The following is a 19,474-nucleotide window of genomic DNA, read 5'->3' as shown; positions in this document are numbered from 1 at the left end:
TACCCGAAATTAACCTAGTTAAGCCTTTAAATGTCACTTTAAGCTGTATAGAAGTGTCTTGAAGAATATCTAGTCTAATATTATTTACTGTCATCATGACAAAGAGAAAATAAATCAGTTATTAGAGATGAGTTATTAAAACTATTATGATTAGAAATGAGTTGAAGAAATCTTCTCTGTGTTAAACAGAAATTGGGGGAATGCTGAAATATGGGACTGTCCTGGGAAAAACCAGGATCTCTGACGACTCTCTGTACTGGAATATTATGCAACTGATTCACGTCAGTTTTTCCTTATCAGTAGCTGATAATGACAAGAGCGAAAGTTTCAAAGAATATCCAAAACGCTTTAAAGACTATAAAAAATCATGAAAATTCTCAGTTACGATTTATAATGTTTGAGTAAAAATATTACATTTGATCAATCCTATAATGATGTTTAATTCATTCATTCATTTTCCTTCTGCTTAGTCCCTTATTTATCAGGGGTTGCCACAGCGGAATGAACCACCAACTATTCCAGCATATATTTTACACAGTGAACGCCCTTCCAGCTGCAACCCAGTACTGGAAAACACCCATAAACTCTCACATTTACACACACACACACTCATACACTCCGGCCAATTTAGTTAATCAATTCCCCTATAGCGCATGTGTTTGGGCTGTGGGGGAAACCGGAGCACCCAGAGGAAACCCATACCAACACGAGGAGAACATGCAAACCCCACACAGAAATGCCAACTTGCCCAGCCGGGACTAGAACCAATGTAAGGCCACAGTGCTAACCACTGAGCCACTGTGTCGCCACGATTGTGTCGCGGCATTGTGGCGGTTAGCACTGTGGCCTCACAGCAAGAAGGTCCCTGGTTCGAGTTCCCACAGTCCAAACACAGAGGAATTGAATTAACTGTCGTGTATGAGTGTGAATGTGAGAGTGTATGGGTGTTTCCCAGTACTGGGTTGCGGTTGGAAAGGCATCCGCTGCTTTAAACAAATGCTGGAATAGTTGGCGGTTCATTCTGCGGTGGCGATTCCTGATAAATAAGGGACCAGGCCGAAGGAGATGAATAAGTTCTCAGTTACAAAAGATATACTTAATTTTTTTCGGTAAGATCAACTTGTCTTTTTTAAGGCAAAAGGTCTACTCACTTTTTTAAAGTGCACTCAATAAATTCTGCTTGCTGCTTGTTCAAACTACTTGTTTAAAATGAGCTGAAACGACACAATTCCTGATGTTTTTATGGGGACAACTTAATAGTTTTGTGTTCGATCTTAAATCCTTCATGTTAACCCATGGAACCCATTATTATTTCCAGCGTAGTTTCCCTGTTTTCAGTGCAGTGTGTTTTCTGCTGTTTTGTCGGTAAATTTGCTGATGTTTACCAAAGTATTGCAGAACACACTCGTTTATCCCCCACCCCCAGAGAGCACCAGTATAAAGCCTGGTCTCTGTTTACAGGAATACGTTTCAGTTTTTAACACGCATGACTTCTGTTGAGCTCATCTGCATCAAGCAAACGGCTCATTATGGCAGTGCTGTTTCTTTCCCTGTGTGTTTGCATGGCTTTATCTCTGAGCAACGCAGCGCCGGCGTGAGTATCTGATACAACATCACATTACACTAACTTATTTTATTCAGTGATTTTTAAAGTGCCATGCTTCGCTGTAAAGAAATCATGCTGCCTTAAATGTTTTCATTCATTCATTTATTTTCCTTCGGCTTGGTCCCTTATTTATCAGGGGTCGCCACAGTGGAATGAACCACCAACTATTCCAGCATATGTGTTACGCAGCGGAAGCCTTTCCAGCTGCAACCCAGCACTACTGCATTCACGCACACACACACTCATACACCACATCCAATTTAGTTCATCCAATTCCCCTGTAGCGCATGTGTTTGGACTGTTGGAGAAGCTGTAAAACCCGGAGGAAACCCACGCCAACATGGGGAGAACATGCAAACTCCACACGGAAATGCCAATGTTCTGTCGATTTGTCCTTCTTTGTCAGATTGTCCCACCTCCCATTCAAAAAATAGGTATTTTGCACATTTTACCCATCAGATTTTGCTACTGGTGTAAACTTTAATGTGGAGTAGTGTGATATCCCTCTAAAACCAGCCTGACCAGCTAAAAACAGCTAAGACCAGCTAAGAACAACCTCACCAACTAAGACCAACTAAAAATTGTCCAAAACCCCTCTAAAACCAGCCTGACCAGCTAAGACTAGCTTGACCAGCTAAGACAAGCTTGACCAGCTAAAACCAGCTAAGACAAGCTTGACCAGCTAAAACCAGCTAAGACCAACCTGACCAACTAAGACGAGCTAAAAAGTGGCCAAAACCCCTCTAAAACCAGCCTGACCAGCTAAAACCAGCTAAGACAAGCTTGACCAGCTAAAACCAGCTAAGACCAACCTGACCAACTAAGACCAGCTAAAAAGTGGCCAAAACCCCTCTAAAACCAGCCTGACCAACTAAAACCAGCTAAGACTAGCTTGACCAGCTAAAACCAGCTAAGACCAACCTGACCAACTAAGATCAGCTAAAAGTGGCCACAAAAACCCCTCTAAAACCAGCCCGACCAACTAAGACCAGCTAAGACTAGCTTACCAGCTAAGACAAGCTTGACCAGCTAAAACCAGCTAAGACCAACCTGACCAGCTAAGACCAGCTAAAAAGTGGCCAAAACCCCTCTAAAACCAGCCTGACCAGCTAAAACCAGCTAAGACTAGCCTGACCAGCTAAGACCAGCTTGACCAGCTAAAACCAGCTAAGACCAACCTGACCAGCTAAAAAGTGGCCAAAACCCCTCTAAAACCTTCCTGACAAACCAGCTATGACCAGCCTGGGAACCAGCTAAAACCAGCTTGGGTGACCAGCTAAAACCAGCCTGACCAGCTTAGGCTGGTTTAAGCTGGTTTTTTCAGTAGGGATGAAGCTGTAGTATCGCCCTAACCTACCTAATCCCTAACCCCAACCTTTCAAACACAGTGTTGGTAGCATAATCTGATGGGTAGGGTAAAAAATGTCAGGACACCAGGACTCGAACCAGCAAACTTCTTGCTGTGAGGCCACAGCAGTCATCTCAACTTACATTTAATCAGGATGACTAAAATTATGAAGTTAAACTTTGTTTAAAGCGGCGACGCGGTGGCGCAGTGGGTAGAAAGATCGCCTCACAGCAAAAAGGTCGCTGGTTTGAGCCTCAGCTGGGTCAGTTGGCATTTCTGTGTGGAGTTTGCATGTTCTCTTCGTGTTGGCGTTTCCTCCGGGTGCTCCGGTTTAAATAAATAAACTTTTTGTAAACTAAAACTTGTTTAATAAATATTTTTGATGTTTTATATTTACTGAAAATAAATTGGCGTGGGTTTCCTCCGGGTGCTCAGGTTTCCCCACAGTCCAAAGACATGCGGTACAGATGAATTAGGTAAGCTAAATTGTCCGTATTGTATGAGTGTGAATGCAAGAGTGTATGGATGTTTCCCAGAGATGGGTTGCAGCTGGAAGGGCATCCGCTGCGTGAAACATATGCTGGATAAGTTGGTGGTTCATTCCGCTGTGGCGACCCCAGATTAATAAAGGGACTAAGCTGAAAAGAAAATGAATGAATGAATGAAATTGAGGATATACAGCAGCAAAAAGCCTTTAAATAGTTCTTGAAGGAACACATTTGACACTGTTGAGGTATAAAGTGTCTTGTCACTGTAGTGGTGCCTTCATGGATCAGATTTGTACCTTTGATGAAGCTACAATATTGTATCTGCAGGTTTTAAAAACTAAAGGCACATTTTGGTTTCTCATCATGTCCTTAAAGGTGCAAACTGCAATGGTGCAAATGTGTTTCTTTGTCTTACGGTACAATTATGTTGGTCCTGCCCCAGTGACAAGAGTTTGCACCTTCTTTGGTACAATATTGTACCATTTTTTTCTGAGAGTGTAATGTAGGTGTGTGAATGAGTGTGTATGGGTGTTTCCCAGTGATAGCTGGAAGGGCATCCGCTGTGTAAAACATATGTAGGATAGGTTGGCGGTTCATTCCGCTGTGGCGATCCCAGATTAATTAAGGGACTAAGCTAAAAAGAAAATGAATGAATGTATTTTGTATAACTGTAGATGAAACCTGATTAAATTATTAAAATAAGTCAAGCAACCAAATACATTTGTCTAGACGTTTAGTCCTCATGTTGTTTTACAGTGTTGTGTTGTTTGTTACAAAATGGCACATTTTATCTGTTGTTTGTTCATTCTTAGATACAAAAACATGGGTGGAATGCCTGAAGTGTGTGTGATTTATTTATTGATTTAATAACTTTGGTCACTATAATCATTTCTACACTGTAAACATCTGTAAATGAGCAGTTTTTCATATTTTGTCATTAATTTTTATTTTTTCTCCATTTATTTCTGCTTTTGAATTGCATTACGGGACTTCTTCTGAGAACTTTTAACCCTGAGATGATCATGTGAGATGATTGGTGTCGTATATTACGCTACAGAAACCTTGTAATAAACTGCAGCACATTTTCTGTCATTTTACACACGTTTTCCTCTATATATTAATTCTTTATATTATTTCAAACTAATAAAATGTCAATAAAAGTCACTTTGTTAAACTGTAGAGTTGAATTTTCAACATCTAAAGTGGACAGAGCAGAGATCAACATCCTATAATGCAATTTACAACCGTAAAATAAACATGATTAACAGATATTTTTGACAGTGAACTGTGAGAAATATGATCCTGAAAAACTATTTTAGTTTATATTAGTCCAGTATGTTTGTATAACTCTCTGTTTACTTGTATGTTGTGCTACAGAGATTAATCAATAACACTGATACTGACTGATTAAAGTCCACATCGGCATTTCTCATGTATTAGTTGTCTTCAGTTTACAGCACACAAACATTTAACATTTGCTCAAGCATTTCATTAGTGATTTTGTCCAGGCGTAAATCATGACTGCACTGCAAACGCTTTTCTCATTAAGATTTTCTGTCTTCTTTCTAATCCAAATATCTACAAATCCTTAAATCAAGAAGCATTTTTAGACAAGCAAAAATAATGTCTTGTTTGTAGAAATAATGAGTCAAAATTAAGTGAGTTTATCCTTAAAACAAGCACAATAATCTGCCAACGGGGGAAGCAAAATAATCAACATCAGCATATACAGAGTATTGTGCTTGTTTTAGGGAAAAACTCACCTAATTTTTACATATTATTTCTGAAAACAAGACTATAGTGTTTGTTTGTCTGGTAAATGCTTCTTGATTTAAGATTTTGTAGATATTTGAACTATTTTGATCATGTTTTGCAGGGTGTTTTTGGTTATTGTTGTTGGTTTAACATATATTAAGATGTTATTGAAATTATTATTTTTTTTTCTCCAGCCAACATGATGTTATGCTGAAAGGTAGGCATGAAAATCTGATATTCTTGCGTGGGTGTAGTTAAAACATTATGTTAAGTCTACAAATGTTATAAAAGAAGGTTTATTTTCAACATTGACTTTACTGATAAACACAAATCAAAGATAATTTCACAATATTGTTGGAGCCTCCTATAAAAAAAGAGAGAATCTGAGTGATAAAACACAGAAGTAGTTATTTTGAAGAATGCTGGTTGGTATAGCTTGCACCCATTGCCTTTTTTCTACTATGTAGGTAGTTGGGATGTGAGATGACTGTATATTTAGATGTCTACTATTGCTTGGTGGATTATAGATGTTGAATATTGGCAGTCAGTAGGCTATTAACATTCAAAATGCTTTTCTTACTTACTCTAAATGTCTAAAACTTCTTAAACCAAGAGTTAAAAATATAGTCTTGTTTTAAGAATGTTGCAGCATAGGCTCAGTCTGAAAATGTAGCTCTATATACATTTCTGGAGATGGCGAATTATGTAGCCAGAGGTACATATGGCTGCATTTCTTCTTTCAAATGCTATGGGGCGGTATGACGCCGTTCTTTTTCGCGCTTACCAGCTGACCGCTTATCTCTGTACGGACGGCTCTTCCACTGTTACCAGTTTGCCCAGTGGCTCGCAGTGTATGTCGGCGGACTTGTGACGTTGAGGGGACATGACCGCGATGGCGGGGTACAAGTCCAGCTAAGAAAGGTTTCAGAAAGCAGGTAAGACAAAAACAAACGCCAAAAAATTTAATAAACGAGAAAATAACAGAGTAAGAATGTGGTGAAATTTGAAAACGTGGTAAAAATCAGGCAGCCGCAAGGGTTTTTCTTTTTCTGTATTGCTTTAGAAAACACTATCGGTTGGGTTTAGGGAACGTGGTGGGCGGGTCCATCGGTGCTTTTGAAAATACTCTGGGTTGGGTTTAGGGAAGATGGTGGGCGTTGTCATCTCAGTGGTTTTGAGAACACTACTCGGTTGGTTTAGGGAAGGGGGTGGATGTGTCAATCGGTGCTTTCAAGAACACTCTGTTGGGTTTAAGGAAGATGGTGGGTGTGTCAATCGGGCTTTGAGAACACTATCGGTTGGATCTAGGGACATGGTGGGCGTGTCAATCAGTGCTTTTAAGAACACTGTCGGTTGGATTTAGGGAACATGGTGGGCGTGCCAATCGGTGCTTTTAAAAACACTGTCGGTGGGTTTAGGGAAGGGGGTGGGCGTGTCAGTCGGTGCTTTTGAAAACATTATCGGTTGGGTTTAGGGAAGGGGGTGGGCTTGTCAGTCAGTGCTTTTGAAAACATCGGTTGGATTTAGGGAAGGGGGTGGGCGTGTCAATCAGTGCTTTTGAAAACATCAGTTGGATTTAGGGAAGGGGGTGGGCGTGTCAGTCTGTGCTTTTGAAAACATTATCGGTTGGATTTAGGGAAGGGGGTGGGCGTGTCAGTCAGTGCTTTTGAAAACATTATCGGTTGGATTTAGGGAAGGGGGTGGGCGTGTCAGTCAGTGCTTTTGAAAACATTATCGGTTGGATTTAGGGAAGGGGGTGGGCGTGTCAGTCAGTGCTTTTGAAAACATTATCGGTTGGGTTTAGGGAAGGGGGTGGGCGTGTCAGTCTGTGCTTTTGAAAACATTATCGGTTGGATTTAGGGAAGGGGTGGTGGGCGTGTCAGTCTGTGCTTTGAAAACATTATCGGTTGGCTTTAGGGAAGGGGTGGTGGGCGTGTCAGTCTGTGCTTTTGAAAACATTATCGGTTGGGTTTAGGGAAGGGGGTGGGCGTGTCAGTCTGTGCTTTTGAAAACATTATCGGTTGGCTTTAGGGAAGGGGTGGTGGGCGTGTCAGTCTGTGCTTTTAGAACTGTCAGGTGGGACGATCAGTCAGTCAGTCGACAGTGGATTTACGTGAGAACAGCAGTCGCAAATGGCACTCATGAGAAAAATTTGAGATCGGAAAAAGCGTACACAGCGGCCTCTGGTCTATTCGCAAAAACATAAACTGCAAAAAAAAAAGTACCTCCTGGGACATATTTGTCGCTCTCCAGAAATGTATATAGGGGTACATCTTCAGAGTGAGTCTGTGTTAGAAATAATATGCCGAAATTGAGTGAATCTTTCCATAAAACAAGCAATGCGGTAAGCAAAATAATCTTGTTTTTTTTCCTTTCGACATGCGATTACTTTGCTCACCCCATTGGCAGATTATATTGTAGTCTTATTATCATGAATAATACAATCATAACATCATAGATGCCCCAGAGGACCACCATGAAGACCGATGTAAAGGCATTGAATTTGATGCCATCGCTCCAGATGAGAAAGGAAACACTTTCTTTTTTAAAGGTATTTATTTTAACACTTTACAATAAGGTTGCATTCATTAATGTTAGTTAAAGCATTCAATAACTTGAACAAACATTGAACAGTACATTTATTTAACGTATTTGCTCATGTTAAGGATATTAAAGTCATTCAATATTAGTTCATGTCAACTCTTTGTGCATTGACTAATGTTAACAAGCATGAATTGGATTTCAGTAATGCATTAGTAAACGATTAATAAATGTTCTACAAGTATTAGTAAATACATTAACTAATGACACCTTATTGACCAGAAACAAACAGATACTTTACTAATTTTCAAACGTCCTTTTCATGGATTTTCCTAGTTAAGCAGAGCTTTTCTTTCTGTAGGTGACCGTTTATGGAAGGGTTTTTCCGGAGCATCTGAGCCCTCGAGCAGTGTTTTCACCGAGCTGGATGACTATGCTCACCTGGGTCATGTTGATGCAGCGTTCCGCATGCACCATGAACATGACGCCAGCGTTCACGACCACATCTACTTCTTTCTGGTGCTTATTTGAGATCAGTCTCATTCCTTTCTAGTCAGCTTTATTCTTCAGTGTAGAAGTTGTTTTTGCGACTGTTTTGGAACTTCTAATTCAGTCGCCTATTAGAGAAATAACTAGGAATAATCAACAGCAGAAAACGGCTTGCTCTACTAACAAGTGCGTTCATGAATATGCGTAAAAAGTAGAATAATATAATGAGAAAATATCAGGTTGCAACATCAAGCAGCATAACGTGCTGTTTTGATGTCTTAAAATCAATGGAAGTGAATGAGAGCAGAAGTCTCGAGCCAAAAAGATCTGCTCAAACGTCAAGAATAAGGTCAATACTGAGAGTTACATTATATATGTTTCCATCCACCTCTTTTTATAGAATAATCGCATACCAAATACATACAAAAGCATAAACTTAAGGGTGGGTTTAGGTAAAGGATGGTCAACAGTGTAATTACAGGAATTAATTGCATGCAGGTATTTAATAAATCATAACTACAATGTAAAAACATGTATTCAAACAATAAGTACATCATAATAAATGATTAATTTCAGTGTAAGTAATTAAGTAATGTTCAACTTAATTTGTTTAAATTCAGCCCATAAAAATAGTTTCCATACCATTTACCTACAGTCTATAATACAGTCAAGAGTGCACATGCTGATTTAATGCTTTCTTTTAAGGATGATAAAGTCTTCAGTTATTACAACTACACACTCGAGAAAGGCTACCCAATGGAGATCCAGCAGGAGTTTCCTGGCGTCCCCAGCCATCTAGATGCTGCTGTCGAGTGTCCCAAAGGAGAGTGCATCACGGATTCGGTGCTCTTCTTCAAAGGTTATTCAATCAATCATTATGTGCCCTGTTGGAAACTGAACTGTAAGAATGGGTGGCTTTATACACCCCCCAAAAATGAACGTTGTGTTAATAATTTGTGTTCTGAGTATAAACGAAGGTCTCTGGGGATTGGAACAACACAAGGGAGTAATTAATAGCAGAATATTAATGCTTTTGGATGAACTGCATGTTAGAAACATGAAAGTTATTAATATTTATATTTTAAAAATGCATGAGCATTTATATGTATTTATGTACACTTCCGGCCACTTTATTAGGTACACCTTACTTGTAGCAGGTTGGACCCCCTTTTGCCTTCAGAACTGCCTTAATCCTTCGTGGCGTAGATTCAACAGGATACTAAAAACATTCCTCAGAGATTTTGCTCCATATTGACATGATAGCATCACACAGTTGCTGCAGATTTGTCCTCTGCACATCCATGATGGCAATCTCCCGTTTCACCACATCCCAAAGGTGCTCTATTGGATTGAGATATGGTGACTGTAAAGGCCATTTGAGTACAGTGAACTCATTGTCATGTTCAAAAAACCAGTCTGAGATGATTGGCGCTTTATGACATGGTGTTATCCTGCTGGAAGTAGCCATCAGAAGATGGAGACACTGTGGTCAGAAAGGGATGAACATGGTCAGCAACAATACTCAGGTAGGCTGTGGCGATGACACGATGCTCAATTGGTACCCAACGGGCCCAAAGTGTGCCAAGAAAATATCCCCACACCATTACACCACCACCACAAGCCTGAACCGTTGATACAAGGCAAGATGGATCCATGATTTCATGTTGTTGACACCAAATTCTGACCCGACCATCTGAATGGCAGGAGAAATGGAGACTCATCAGACCAAACAACGTCTCTCCAATCTTCTATTGTCCAGTTTTGGTGAGCCTGTGTGAATTGTAGCCTCAGTTTCCTGTTCTTAGCTGACAGGAGTGGCACCCGGTGTGGTCTTCTGCTGGTTCAGAGATGCTCTTCTGCAGACCTTGGTTGTAACGAGTGGTTTCTTCCCCATTTTGATGCTCGGTTTAAACTGCAGCAGATCGTCTTGAACATGTCTACATGTCTAAACGCATTGACTTGCTGCCATGTGATTGGCTGATTAGAAATTTGTGTTAACGAGCAGTTAGACAGGTGTACCTAGTAAAGTGGCGCTGAGTGTATGTATTGCATCATCCTTGCGTCAAATTACAAAAAATGAATGACCGGCCGCTTATCCGAGGTGTTTGTATTGCAGAGTGTCTATAGGGGCAGGACAGTAACTCTGACATTATTCTCTCTTCTGGCTGCTGTTATCAGTCTCACACTATTTTTTTCCTTTTTCTGATAGTCTTGATAACACCATGGTGGAGTTTCTTTCATTATTTCAGCAAATATGATTGTAAATAATGATTTGTTGTACTCTCCTATTCACTGCACTCTAAGTTTACCAACTATGACGACTTCTGCTGTTGAGAAACCTGGAAAATGTGAAAAGGCTCCATTGTGGGTGGCACTGTGGGCATGTTACTCTGCTTAATGTGATTAATAACATTTATATATCCCTTTAGGAAATGAAGCCTATAGTTTCGACATCAAGACAAAGTCGGTAAAGAAGAAGGTGTGGACACACTTGCCAAACTGCACTTCTGCCTTCCGCTGGCTCGAGCACTACTATTGCTTTCATGGTCACAACTTCACTAGATTTCATCCAGTTACTGGGGAGGTGACGGGAAATTATCCCAAAGATGCCCGAAATTACTTCATGAGGTGTGGTGAAGGATTGGGTAAGCCTCATAGCTTTGTTGACTTGCTTGCAAACAAAATTGAGCATCTTAACGATTTTAAAAGTCCATTTCAGTTTTTAAGAGTATTTGGATTTTACTGATCTTTAAAGAGCACCTATTATTTAGAAATCACTTTTATTTGGGGTTTAATCACAGTTGTGTGGCAGCAGTGTGTAAATATAAGCAGCTTCTAATGGTGAAAATGAATTAATTCTATTCTTCATGTTCAGACTTGATATAAACAGTCTGCAGAAACACTTTGATTGACATTCTCTGTTTGTACGTGTCATCAGAGGGGGGAAGCCCCGCCCACTAGTGACTATCTCCACCTCATTAGCATAGGAGGTTAGTCTTGTTTTTGAATCTGCCACTATGCTGACACACAGGCATTTATAGCTCCGCCCTCTTCTAAAAAGAGCACAATCTCATTAGAATTTAAAGCGACAGTCACCAAATCGCCACAATTACGATCAAAGCCTAAAAGGGTCCGTTTCAGAGTTATAAACACTATTAGTAAGCCGAAACTTCACATCCACACACTCTAGGGGCATTAGAGACCTTATTTACATCTTGTAAAAACATTTAACGTTTACTTAACTTTCAAAACAATTTCAGAGGGGGGAAGCCCCGCCCACTAGTGACTATCTCCACCTCATTAGCATCGGAGGTTAGTCTTGTTTTTGAATCTGCCCCTATGCTGACACAGGCATTTGTAGCTCCGCCCTCTTCTAAAAAGAGCACAATCTCATTAGAATTTAAAGTGACAGTCACCAAAACGCCACAGTTAGGATCAAAGCCTAAAAGGGTTAGTTTCAGAGAGTTACAAACACTATTAGTGAGCTGAAACTTCACATCCACACACTCTAGGGGCATCAGAGACCTTATTTACATCTTGTTAAAACATTAACGTTTACTTAACTTTCAAAACAATTTCAGAGGGGGAAAGCCCCGCCCACTAGTGACTATCTCCACCTCATTAGCATCGGAGGTTAGTCTTGTTTTTGAATCTGCCACTATGCTGACACACAGGCATTTGTAGCTCCGCCCTCTTCTAAAAAGAGCACAGTCTCATTAGAATTTAAAGTGACAGTCACCAAAACACCACAGTTAGGATCAAAGCCTAAAACTGTCATTTTCAGAGGTTATAAACACTATTAGTGAGCTGAGACTTCACATCCACACACTCTAGGGGCATCAGAGACCTTATTTACATCTTGTTAAAACATTTAACGTTTACTTAACTTTCAAAACAATTGCAACTGATGCAAAATGAGTCAAAATGGCCGATTCTCTCAGTGTGAGTAGAGCCAACTTCTTTTTTTGTATGAATTACGGTAGCTTAATGGTTAGCACTGTTGCCTCACAGCAAGAAGGCCGCTGGTTCGAGTCCCGACTGGCTCAGTTGGCATTTCTGTGTGGAGTTTGCATGTTCTCCATGTGTTGCTGTGGGTTTTCTCCGGGTGCTCCGGTTTCCCCCACAGTCCAAACACATGCGCTATAGGGGAACTGATGAACTAAATTGGCCATAATGTGTGTGTGAATGAGTGTATTTGGGTGTTTCCCTGTACTGGGTTGCAGCTGGAAGGGCATCCGCTGCCTAAAACATGTCGGAATAGTTGGCGGTTGATTCCCCTGTGGCGACTAATGATAAATAAAGGGACTAAGCCGAAGAAAAAATAATAAATTGCAATATCTCTATTTGTACATTTTCTCTAGGTCATGGAGGAGGTGCAAGAAAACTGCACTGCAGTGAGGTCAAGCTGGATGCTATCAGTGCTGATGAGAAAGGCAGAATGTATGCGTTTCAGGGTAAATCAACTTTTTTATTAGGATACACACTTACAGGAGTTTTTGTCTTGTTTCTAGTCTAAATATCTACAAATTCTTAAAGGGGTGGTCTACTACAATATCATATGTTAAACTTTAGCTGATGTGTAATGTAGCTGTGTGAACATAAACAACATCTCTGAATGTAAAGGGAGACATTGGCTTTTACAGAGTTAGCTTAGCAAAGCCTACAGCAAACAAAGTTTGGGGACTACAAAAATACATCCGGGCTAGTGAGATCACAAATGCTTCAGGTTATGCGCATTCACCACATGCACACACCCCGCGCAGCAAAGGGGCGTGGCCAGAGGAGCTGCAATGTTACAGCAGAGGAAGCTAAAATGGCGTCCAAACGCTGCTATTTCCACAGAGCTTCTTCTGTTTCTGTATTTGGGCTTCCAAAGGACACGACACAAAGAGAGAAGTGATTACAGTTTAATTTTAATTATGTTGCAGAGAATTATAACCAATATATAGCTAGCATTTGACAAAGGACAGCTTCCAGAATCTCTCTCAGTTCAGTGCTGGATTCGGCTTAAACTCCTCAAAGAAGGAGCAGCTCCAACCAGAATAGAGGAAGCTGTGGATTGTGAGCCACAACCTGTAAGTGTTTTTATTTGTTCAAATTGATCTATTACATGCACAGTGTCTAGCGTTAAAGGTATGTTGTAGCGAGGATGTAAACAATGGAAAATTTAGCTGCAAACTCATATTTATCCATCAAACTGCTGTAAACAGCCTCAATCTTCAGCAGCGCTGCAGTGTCTCTCTATGCGGACGCTTTCCCTGCATTCTACATCTCAGATAATGAACTCACAAAAGATATGTGATGTTTCATATTACTTACACATGCTTATAACCCGAATATATGTGAAAGACACTTGTCAGATGTTATTTTAGAGAGCAGGCGTGAGGTTTAGCTGTGACCTCTTCATTTTCTGTCTGATTCAGGCTCAAACTGATGTGGCTAACAGCTGCTCTGACTGACAGTGTTTACACATCACAAAAGCGCGTGCTTGTAGGAGTGTGACGCTTTTCCTGGTGACATGGAGCCGATTCACAAATCACAGCACATTATGTTAGCTGACCAATCAGAGCCTCTTGAGGGCAGGCCTTTCAGAGGAACTAGGAAACATGACAGCGTTTTTTAAGTTGGCTGAGTAGCTGTATATAATCAAAGTAAGATATGTGAGTAAAAATAACAGGATTTTCTGCAAATGAAGCATGAGCACACATTGATTTGCATCTTATAAACACAACCAAGCCTTAAAAATACACTCTGGACCACCACTTTAAATCAAGAAGCATTTTCTTGACAATGAAAATATATTGTGTTGATTTCAGAAATAATGAGTCTAAATGAAGGGAGATTTTCCTTAAAATAAGCACAATAATCTGCCAATGTGGGAAGGGAATTAATCGTATGTCAAAATAAAAAACAAGATTATTTTTCTTCCCTCATTGGCAGATTACTTATCTTGTTTTAAGAAAAAACTCACTTCATTTTGACTCTGGAAACAGGACAATATGTTTTGCTTGCTTTGCTGTCTAGAGGAATGTTTAGACATTTGGACTTGTTTTTTTCAGTGTCGTGCTGATAAATGATTAAACTGCTTAACTATAATTTTATTATTTAATAATCCTTACGCTTGCAGATGTGATGTACATGCGCTTGGACACACACCGAGATGGCAGTCACCATTTCCCCATTTCCAGGTTATGGAAGGAAATCTCTGGTCGAGTGGACGCTGCGTTTGCTTATGGAGAAAATATGTACATCATTCAGGTGCACAGTAAACAAATATGGACGCCTTACATTTTAGAGTCGAATCAAATGAACTTTTCTAGTCATCTCAGCTTACATCAATCAAACTGACTAGAAGTATTAAGAAGTATTAAGTATTAAGTACATCGGTTTTTTCACCAAATCAGTGACATCATTTGTGAATTTCCCAATTAAAGAGTTAAAATCCTCTACTTTTCTGAACACTTTGGTAGTTTTGATCAGGTCTGAGGTTGATTAACAGATTTATGCAAAAAAAAAAGGAAAAAAATATAATCTGATGCATTTTTACAGCAGTTTAATTCAGTGTTTTCATCCCAAACATAGCAAAAGGGGAGTCAATTTGAACCGTGCATAAGGGTTAACTCATTAAAATAAGTTAAAGCAACTTAAAAATACTTGTTGTCTTGACTTTTTGTTATTACAGTGTAAAACTAATACGCCAAAGCATCAACAGCGTTCATGTTTTACTGTTATTTATGTCAGGGTTCTCACTCTAATGTCATTTTCCTCCAAATCAATATGCTTGAAGAGCCGTTTTCATCTCTGACCTGTTTGACCTTTTCTTTTTTAGGGTGATCAGGTCTACATCTATAAGTCAGCAGTCCATTATACCCTGATAGAGGGCTATCCAAAACCTCTGAAGGAAGAGCTGGGCATTGATGGTCCCGTGAACGCAGCATTTCTGTGCCCACAACAACACACTGTACACATTATAAAAGGTAGGAACGATCTGTGAGCTTCGCCCGATCAGCATTTGCATGTGTATATATAGCAGAGATGGCCGAGTTCAGTCTAGGAGAGCCACAGACCAGCACAGCTCTGATCCAACCTTAATCTGATGTGTGTGAGTCTCTCTATAATCTAGCGCGCTCCAAAACACTTATAAAATTCACATTCAGAAGATATGAAGCTGATATAAACATGTTAAGCTTGTAGTTTGTCACTTCCGCCTAACTGGATTTTTTCATACTTCAGTTTCTCATCAAAACTCCTGACCAATCAAACGCTCTGTAGTGTCTGACATGCCCCGCCTTGTCATTTATAAGGGATTTATACAGCATTAGTAGTCTTGACTTTAGATTAGATCACAAAACTGGATGAAGTTGAGTTAATAAAGTGTTTTTTAAAACTTTATTAATAGACACTTTTACCACTTTATTAATAGAGTAACTATTAACAGGCCCGTATCCAGCCTGGTGAAAGGGGTGGTTCTTTTTTCTCCAAAAGTGGACCTTTTTGCAGTTATACGCCTATTTAACTTTGAGAATTAAATACTGCATTTTAGTGACATTTTAAGCAGTACCTTTTTTTTAGCTGGATTAGCCAGTCAGTCCAAGAAACTCAAAAAATGTGGAAGAAATAATAAAAAGCCTTTATTGACATGGCTGTTCCTTAAAGGGCACCTATGGTAAAAAATCTACTGTTCAAGCTGTTTGGACAGACATGTGTGCATGTATGGTGTATAAACTGTCATATTGGGGTGATATAAGCACACCCAGTGCTTTTTTTTTCAATTTAACAACATAAAAATGGTGGACCAATTGGAGCGGTTTTCAGATCGACCGCAACTTTACGTAGGAGAGCGGTCCCCCCGCCCACCAATATTGATTGACAGGCGCGTCATCATATCCTCAGTTTGTGGATTCACGTCCGCCATTTTCAGCGTGAGTCGAAGCGATATCACTAAAGGAACACGCTAGCTCTATTTTTAGATGCAAGGCTCATTGGGCTCAACACAAGAGCAATATTCTCCACATTATCGCTCTAATCGGAATTATTGGTTGTATCTTTAGGTAGGTTTGCAAACATGTGTACTTCTCATTGAGTCTACCTTATACTTCAGCCGTTTGCATTTCTCACGATCCCAGAAGCTCCCTGTGATCTTAACTAGCATGCGTTTTACAATTCTAAACATAGGTTTCTATCAGGGTACACTCAAGTCGACGGCTGGGCGCCGCGGACCGCTGCAGAAACCGATGTTTAGAATTCAAAAATGCGTGGCGCGACGATTCGAGACACTTCATGTTTCTGCCGCACCACAGAGAGTGTCTGGTGTGCCGTGTCGCGGCTTCAAGCGGTGCATCCGGTGCCTCAGTCAAAGTTTATTCAGTGTGCGTGGTTATTAGTCTCGGTGTTCAAGCTCGGCACTTGAAACTAGCACACAGTTGGCTGTAAAACTGTAAAAAGACACAAATGATTTTGTACTCTCTGCTTGGTCTGTGTCAGAGTCGTACATGTACGACTGAATGCGGATCCTCTCACTCCTTCTCTCAGTCTGCCTGTCTGACTCTGTTGCAAACGCAGAGCGGGTGAGCTCATGGCCCCGCCCCCTTGTTACATTGGGTGGGAAGCCGAAACTAATCTACATGTAAAGCAACACACCCCTAAATCAGCGAGCTGTGGACACGCCCCCAACATGACACTTTTTAACACATTATAATAAAAAAATCTGAATTGTGTTTTAAACTGAACCTAAACTGGCACACTCAGAACAACCAGAATATTAATATTACATCAGAAAAAAGAGGTCAACTATGGGCCCTTTAAAACTGCGGCTACATCAGGTTACCCTGATGAAGTCAAGTGTTATCAAAACGTGTAGGCGCAGTTTTAAGTTTTTATTTTTTTTCCACATTTTTCGACTGCCTTAGACTGATTTTGCTGTTTATACTAAATAGGCTGTTGTTGGATGAATTTTCAAGAGAGGCTAGAAGAAAACTGTGAAGCTCTTTTTTTATATGTTTTTATTATAAATCTTTAGGAAATATTTTTGGTACATCAAAAACGGAGGATACAACAAGCTAATCCAGCTAAAAATAGTGCTTAAAATGCCACTTATTGGAGTATTTAAACATCATAATTATATAGAAAATGAGGTGAATAACTGCAAAAAAACGCACTCTATAACATCAGAAAGGTCCGACCCTTCCTATCTGAACATGCAGCTCAACTCATTGTTCAAGCTCTTGTTCTCTCCAAACTGGATTATGGCAACTCTCTACTAGCCGGGCTACCAGCTAACTCTATCAAACCTCTTCAGCTGCTTCAGAACGCAGCACCACGAGTGGTCTTTGATGAACCCAAAAGAGCACATGTCACTCCGCTACTCACCCGTTTGCACTGGCTGCCAGTTGCTGCCCGCATCAAATTCAAAGCTCTGATGTTTGTTACAAAGCGATCTCTGGCTTTGCTCCTTCTTATCTGCTCTCACTTCTGCAGATTTATGTGCCCTCCAGAAACTTGCGTTCTGTGAATGAACGTCGCCTCGTGGTTCCATCCCTAAGAGCGAAGAAATCCCGAACTCTCACATTCAATCTGCCCAGTTGGTGGAATGAACTCCCTAACTACATCAGAACAGCAGAGTCACTTGCTGTCTTCAAGAAACCACTAAAAACTCAACTGTTTAGTCTCCACTTTCCTTCCTAATCTGTAACTGCCTCTCTGGCTATACCACTAACTGTACTCTCTCTCTCTCTCTCTCTCTCTCTCTCTCAAAAAAAAACATTACTAATGCTTTGCTTCTTAGACTTTACACACCTGAAACTTGTCTATAGCACTTGTTCACTGCTGCTCTTATAGTTGTGTAAATTGCTTCCTTGTCCTCATTTGTAAGTCGCTTTGGATAAAAGCGTCTGCTAAATGACTAAATGTAATGTAAAAAGTCCACATTTTGAGAAAAAAAAAGAACCACCCCTTTCACCAGGCTGGCTACGGGCCTGACATATGTTCAATATTTATCGATAATGACGCCGATGCCTGCATTTTCTGCCTCTCTTGCTCTTTTCGACGCACAGCGTTACTCAGTATGGATGTCGCATCAAAGATACAAATGTTACCACTCAGTGGGTTTTGTCACGTGACTCGCATCTCGTTTTGTCACGTGACTCGCATCTCGTTTTGTCACGTGACTCGCATCTCGTTTTGTCACGTGACTCGCATCTCATTTTGTCACATGACTCTCATCTCGTTTTGTCACATGACTCGCTCCATGGGATTCAAATTATTGGCCGTAGTTATTTAAGTTACACTTTATTACAATATATATTAAATATAAATATATTATAAAATATTAAATTACATAAATAAAAGGATAAATTCTGGACAATTTGACTGTGGGGGGTGGTTCGTTCGAACTACCCGAACCCCCCCTGGCTACAGGCATGTCTAATATATACCTGAATAATTAGATATTTAAATGTTGATATGAATAGTTGATTAATCATTTACTCACGCATCCTGAATGATCTTAAACACACACACACTATTCTTAAATGACTGCTTTGTAAATAATGCAAAGGTAATTAATGAAAAATGAATTATTATTAAAGTATGAGAACACAATCATTAAGCACATTATACATGCGCTGATAAGACAAGTATACAGCATTTGTAGATGTAACTGCTTACTAACGTCTATTAATGTAGAGATAATGAGTTCACTGTTTGCTAATGCTTAATAAATGATTCATAGTGTGTAGTTATTATAAAGTGTTGCCGTTCCTGAAATGATTTTCCTCCTGATCCTTCAGATCAAAAGATGTATGATGTTGACCTCGTGGCCACCCCCAGATCTCCTGGAACAGTGAGGCTTATTCCCTTTGCTAACACTGATGCTGGCTTTTGTGATGCTGAAGGCCTGAAGGTTTTCATCGGCCCAGAATATTACTCCTATGCAAACCCAACGATTCTAGCTATGAGCAGACTCAGACCTGAACCTCGTAAGATCTCTCCTGAAACATTTGGCTGTGAAGAATAAAGACTGAGCAGAGCAACAGCTTCTGATGATGGTTTGCTTCATTGAGTTCATGATTTCGCTGCGTCTCTTGCCTGCTCTGCTGAACCCTTTTTTCACTCGTTTCTCAGCCAAATATCTGAACTGAAGCTTTTCTGGACAAACCCACAACGCTGTATTGTTTTGAGGAATAATACGCCAATAATAATCTTGTTTCTCCTTTTAGACATCAGATTATTTGGCTTTGGCAGATTATT

At 40.1% G+C, this 19,474-nt stretch overlaps 1 protein-coding gene across 1 annotated transcript; it reads left to right on the top strand.

The window, feature by feature from the left end:
- The first annotated feature begins 1,476 nt into the window (after positions 1-1,476).
- On the top strand, positions 1,477-19,259 carry hpxb (hemopexin b). Its single transcript, XM_056476033.1, has 10 exons — positions 1,477-1,594; positions 5,392-5,414; positions 7,656-7,748; positions 8,100-8,257; positions 8,933-9,086; positions 10,657-10,872; positions 12,589-12,681; positions 14,355-14,485; positions 15,057-15,204; positions 19,015-19,259. Exons 1-10 carry the CDS (start codon positions 1,530-1,532, stop codon positions 19,239-19,241), a joined length of 1,308 nt encoding a protein of 435 aa, XP_056332008.1. The 5' UTR covers positions 1,477-1,529; the 3' UTR covers positions 19,242-19,259.
- The last annotated feature ends 215 nt before the right edge of the window (positions 19,260-19,474 follow it).

This window comes from Danio aesculapii, chromosome 16 (genome assembly GCF_903798145.1).
Source record: "Danio aesculapii chromosome 16, fDanAes4.1, whole genome shotgun sequence".
NCBI classification, from domain to species: domain Eukaryota; kingdom Metazoa; phylum Chordata; class Actinopteri; order Cypriniformes; family Danionidae; genus Danio; species Danio aesculapii.
Note: the sequence above shows the minus strand (reverse complement) of the source record. Positions and strands in the feature narration are given on the sequence as shown.

Coding starts and splice junctions, on each gene's coding strand:
- hpxb (XM_056476033.1), top strand. CDS start 1,530: ATGGCAGTGCTGTTTCTTTCCCTGTGTGTTTGCATGGCTTTATCTCTG. Junction 5,415..7,655: donor ACATGATGTTATGCTGAAAG/GTAGGCATGAAA, acceptor ATAACATCATAG/ATGCCCCAGAGGACCACCAT. Junction 9,087..10,656: donor TTCGGTGCTCTTCTTCAAAG/GTTATTCAATCA, acceptor ATATCCCTTTAG/GAAATGAAGCCTATAGTTTC.